The sequence below is a fragment of the Trachymyrmex cornetzi genome, unplaced genomic scaffold (assembly GCF_001594075.2).
Source record: "Trachymyrmex cornetzi isolate Tcor2-1 unplaced genomic scaffold, Tcor1.1 scaffold771, whole genome shotgun sequence".
Lineage (NCBI taxonomy): Eukaryota > Metazoa > Arthropoda > Insecta > Hymenoptera > Formicidae > Trachymyrmex > Trachymyrmex cornetzi.
Window position 1 is genome coordinate 1 of NW_017300104.1, and position 5,568 is coordinate 5,568.

The window sequence follows — 5,568 nt, forward strand, 5'->3', positions numbered from 1 at the left end:
GAGAGAGAGAGAGAGAGAGAGAGAGAGAGAGAGAGAGAGAGAGAGAGCATCAAGGATTTTTATTTTTATCTGATAAGAATAGAAATTACGCGTTTCTTTTTCTATCTGTCTGTCCACATAATCATTGCTACTTATATTTAATTCTACGTTTATGAAAATTTGTCGACTAGGTCAGTTTTAGAGATAGGCGCTGACTTAGTTCATTATTTTAATGGAAATTATTTTTAATCTCGTATTTACCTTACTTTTTATTTTTTTCTGATTCTTAGAATTTATCTGAAAAAAGATAAGTTAAAAGAAATAAGTTAAACTGAGATTAAAGATAATCTACATTAATTGTACAAAGATAATGTATAGACACAAATCTTTCTCTCTCTCTCTCTCTATTGGTATTCAGCTTTAGAGATAGAATATTTATTTTAGAAATAATGCCTATCTCTAAATTCCAAATATTTGTGATATTTACATTGAAAATTGCTGGTTATTTTTAAATCAATGTTATTCTTAATCGTAAACAAGATTTTATCTCTTACATGGAATAATCTCATTTTTTAATCTTTATCATTAAATAAACATCACTTCTCGCGTAAAGTGCAGGAAAACAAACGAATGTTGCATAATCTTGAACGTGATAGATTATATACAAGTTGTATATAACACTTCCATAATCTTTTCAACATACATTTCTATCTTTGGAACTTACATAGGCCTGTAATTAAAATGCAGTTATGACAATATTAGCGCATCAACGCGCGACAATTTGTGTTACACTGTACAATATCTCGACTTGTTTATAGCGCACTAATATCATTATAATAAACATCATTCTATAAATACACGGCATATTTTCCGTTTTAAATTTCAATGTTCATCCGAAGTTTCTATACGAAATTTACGATGCATGTGTGTTCACAACCTACAACTGCTGTTTTTAAATCATTATTTAAGAGTGAAATTTTGATTTATCTAATCGGTCATTAACTTAATTATTAAGCCTGCGGTACCAAATTAAAATTAGACAATACTAAATTAAAATTATTCAAATCTTATTATCTAAACTTAAAAGAAAATTAGAAATAACGATTAATACAATTTTATTATGAGTTATTCTACCAATCAATTTTTTTTAATACAAGTCTTTTTATTTTTAAATACAAGTCATCAATAACTCCAAAATGATAATGAAAAGTCACTTTTCAAACATTTACAATTCACAACGCTTTTTATTTACAATTCATTTTGACAATATTTTGACTTGTTCTGCTTGAAAATTGCGCTGATCAAACAAATCGGGGTGTGGTTGAGAGACCTTGTAATGCAACGCGTGTTATATCTTGATAACCTCACGAGTGTTACATTACGATAACCCGTTGGCTGGAACCAAACAAACAATTTTATCGGTACAGCTCAATCGCATTAAACAGCCGTCGCCGTATTTTGCCACTCAGTATCGTCGGGACGATAGCTGGTTATTTAAGGCAATCGATGTAATTAGCCGTCCCCGCTCAAGTTTAACCATCCGCTTCACTTCAGCTTGTTCCCCTTTGACCACTTGTCGTTCGCTTCAGTTCCATTCAGTTCATCTGCGACGATCCATCGTATCGCCAACAATCGAACATTCGACTGTTCAGCCGTGTTCAGCTCGCAACTGGTCTCGAACATATATACATATATTCTTCAGCTCAGACTCCAAGAAATGGCTACGTAAATATCGGCCTGTTGTATCTGTTTTGATAGATCATGATAGATCCATTTCCCTTGCTCCTGCATCTTTCTTTTTTTTGTAATGAAAACGTAAGAAATGCGAAATTGCGGAAAAGTGCACACTATGGTGTACGTACAAGTACGAAAAAGTGCAAAGAGTGCACGCCACGTGAAAAAGTAGACGTACGTCTGTTCCGCTTAAAGCGGGGAGCACAGACTTTTGCATAACGCATAATACATGAGGCATAAGAAATTAAACCAACCAGAGTTCTCTATTACATGGAAGGGAAAGAAACGGAGAACTTCGATTGGTACATATTCTTATGCATTACGTGTTATGCGTTATGCAAGAGTCTGTGCTCCCCGCTTAATCCTTTACAATCTTCTTTTTCTTCTCTTTCCCTGAATCTAAAATTGTCTCAGGATGTATAATGCAAATATCGTAATTTGTTTACAGGCAGGCGCGTGAAAATGTGAAAGTCGAAAAAGTGACAGATGCTTACGGCCTTTCCGAAGGCCCTCATTGGGATCATCGTACTCAAAAGTTGTATTTTGTTGACATATATAATCAGTATATACGCAGACTAGATCCCGCAACAGGTGTTGTGACCAGTGCATACATAGGTAGACTATACATTTCTTTTTTATTAGGGGAAGGTCAAATTAGAGTGACTTTTAAACATAATGGGGAGGAATAGTTGAATATAAAATGGATTATTGAACTTGTTTTGTTTTACATTATTTTTAATTAATTATTAGCAAACAAAAATCACAAAATCACACATTTGATTTACTAATTTACTTAATTTTTCTCTTAAAATTGTGAACTGATTCTTTAAACTGAAAAAACTTAAATTTATAACACTATATAGTGTCAGAAAATCTTTCTATAACTTTCACCTCCAATTCCTTCTCCTTTTCTGAAAGTAATTTCTTGTGATAAGCATTAAGTATGGTCCGTTTAAGCTTTTAATTATTTTTGTCCTTTAAAATTTAGGAGGCCACGACTTTCCTATCCCCTTTGGTTACACTCATGTTTCTTTATAAGCTTTTCTATGTTTCACTGTTTATGGCATTTATTTTAGAAATTCTATAATGTGCTTTTTCAGATCATGGGACTATAGGAGTTGCTGTACCTTTGGATGACAGTGTTGACCAACTTATAGCAGGTTCAGGAAAAGATGTTATTCGTGTTACATGGGACGGAGACAGCAATAAATCTAAGGTACCAGTCAAAGTGTTGTGTTCGGTCGATTCTCCTCAGGCTCAAACGAGAATTAATGATGGAAAAGTGGACTCGGCTGGAAGATTTTGGCTCGGTAAATTAAAAATATCAGAAATTATAGAAATGCAATTTGTTTGCTTACACCTAATATATGTTTTTCATAGGTACTATGGGTAACGAAGTAAATGGAAAGATAGCTCCCAATTTAGGGACATTATATCGCGTTGATGATGATTTTGAGCCAAAAAAGGAAATATCACCTGTTACAATAAGTAACGGATTGGCATGGAATATAGAAGATGACACTTTGTATTATATTGATTCACCTACTCGTCAGGTTGCAGCGTATGATTACAATCCGACTAATGGGACAATATGTAAGATACTAGATTTTCCATTTGAAATTATGTTATAAGCAAATGTGCAAAAATATTTTCATATGTAATTGAAAATTACGTCACCATGAAGTATAAAATTTGAAAATATAATTTATTATATATTTATGTATGTTTATATATAATTTATGTTTTAGCTAATAAGAGGATTGTATTCGATCTCAATAAGACTAATTTGAAAGGATTACCTGATGGAATGACTATAGATACAGATGGCAATCTTTGGATAGCATTATTTGGTGGATCTCGAGTAAGTATACAAAGTAATATTTAAAAATAAATGAATTATTATTTATAATATTATAGAATTACCTAATGTAACAATATATGTATATAATTAAATTTTATTATAGTAATTGAATTTATTAAAATATTATTGAGATTTTTGTAATCTATGAAAAATTTATCTATTCTAGGTTATTTGCGTAGATCCGAAAACAGGAAATGTATTATCCAAAGTTGAGCTTCCAGCTGAAAACGTAACCAGTGTCGCATTCGGCGGTCCGCTTCTAGATACTTTGTATGTGACCACATCTGGTTACAATATAAGTGCAGAGCAACGACAAGCAACTCCTCACGCTGGTGCTATATTCGCGGTGACAGGCCTAGAAGTTCGTGGAGTTCTTGCAAATTCATTTATAATGATAGATTAAAAGAATAGGAATTTTGCAAGAAATAGATATCTTGATACTTCTTGCGCGAAAATGTACGTAATTTATAAATTTTATATCATTGAATAAAAATTAAATACTACTCCTGAAAATAATGTTTTTAGGTTCATTTGATTAGGTTGAAAAAAACCGACACTTGACACGATTAACCCTTAGGGCCTAGACACAAGCTTTTGCATAACGCATAACGCATAGTGCATAAGCGAATCAACTAATCAAAAGCTTTCCTTTCTTCTCATTCCATGGAAAAGAAGAATTTTGATTGGTTGTTTCCATTATGCACTATGCATTATGCTTTATGCAAGTCTGTGTCGCGGCCTTTACCGTACCATCTATAATTTGGTGCCTCATCCATACCAAGGTCACTAGAATCTCTTCGTTTTTTCACCTCTTCAAAATAATTTTAAAAATCTCTAAAAATTCACCAACATACTTCCAACTTTCTAGAATAAATATTAACTTTTTATTTTGGAAAATAATACAATGTAGTATAATTTATAATTACCGAAAGATTCGTAAGTTGGGAAAAAATGGCATTTGATTTAAAAAATTATAACTTTTCATAATAAATGAATATAAAAAAATCACTCCAGTGTTTTGTAGTTTAGATATGAAGTTATGAAAAAAAAAATACTAGAACTTTGAATTCTACAAAAAGTTGAATTATTTGAACACATAAATATGAGTAATTTTTAGTAAGGGACATATAGAAAAAATCGAGTTAAAATGCGCATTTTTTTATTTCGTTGTAATATAATGTCTTTTTTAATAAAATAAAATATAAAATAAAAATACATATTCAAATAAATATGTATAAAAGAAAAGTTTTACGTTTTGCAATCTGTACATATGTAAGTACAATGTTGTTCACAAATCGGTTTTCCGCATATGAAACAACATATCCAGGTTTTTTTGTCCGCAGTGTTCTTGCAATAATAACATCGTTTTCTTGTTTCAAGCTTATGTTTTCTTTGTGTTAGTTGCGATTCTTCTATTCGTAAAATAGCACAAATAGATCGGTCATTCCACGTCAAACCGGGCACTTTTTGATTAAAAAAAAAATCGATGATTCCGATTGTTTTAAAATTTTGTGGACGTATTCTAGACATAAAAAAATGAGACACGTGTTTTGGGAAAAAATTAAAAACATATTTTCACGAAGTTATGCTTACCTTTAAGTTTCAATAATTGATGGAAAACGTGACTTATGTGTATATTCAAATGATTGTACCGCTGAAACGGTAAGTCGAATGAAAAAAATACAAGAGATCAATTTTAAAGATTATAAATTATTCTATTTTTTGGTTATTTTTAAATATGCATTTGTTTTGAATAAATCTTTTTTTTTATTGTTTATAATTTTTAAATGCATTTTTTGTGTCATCAACTCACCAACTTAGAGTTTCAAAAAATAATTCATCATATTCGCTCTTTAATTCTGAAATAATCCTGAAAATTTCAAAATGGAACTCGAATGGATTGTTACGTCCGGGAGGACTCCACGATTTCCTCGTTTCGAGATTATCTAATAGGGTGATCGTTGAGACAGGATGTAAGAGAAAATGCGAGAGTT

At 31.3% G+C, this 5,568-nt stretch overlaps 1 protein-coding gene across 2 annotated transcripts; it reads left to right on the plus strand.

The window, feature by feature from the left end:
* Positions 1-1,350: 1,350 nt before the first annotated feature.
* Positions 1,351-4,008, plus strand: LOC108768245 (regucalcin). 2 transcript variants are annotated; one of them, XM_018518613.1, is made up of 6 exons: positions 1,351-1,487; positions 2,162-2,328; positions 2,814-3,023; positions 3,094-3,306; positions 3,462-3,574; positions 3,741-4,008. In XM_018518613.1, coding segments are annotated over exons 1-6 (942 nt in total). In that variant the 5' UTR covers positions 1,351-1,485; the 3' UTR covers positions 3,978-4,008. The 2 variants fall into 2 exon arrangements, with proteins under 2 accessions (XP_018374115.1, XP_018374114.1); XM_018518612.1 differs by having other exon boundaries at positions 1,366-1,704.
* Positions 4,009-5,568: the final 1,560 nt, after the last annotated feature.

Coding starts and splice junctions, on each gene's coding strand:
- LOC108768245 (XM_018518612.1), top strand. Junction 3,307..3,461: donor TCCGACTAATGGGACAATAT/GTAAGATACTAG, acceptor TTTATGTTTTAG/CTAATAAGAGGATTGTATTC. Junction 3,575..3,740: donor CATTATTTGGTGGATCTCGA/GTAAGTATACAA, acceptor TATCTATTCTAG/GTTATTTGCGTAGATCCGAA.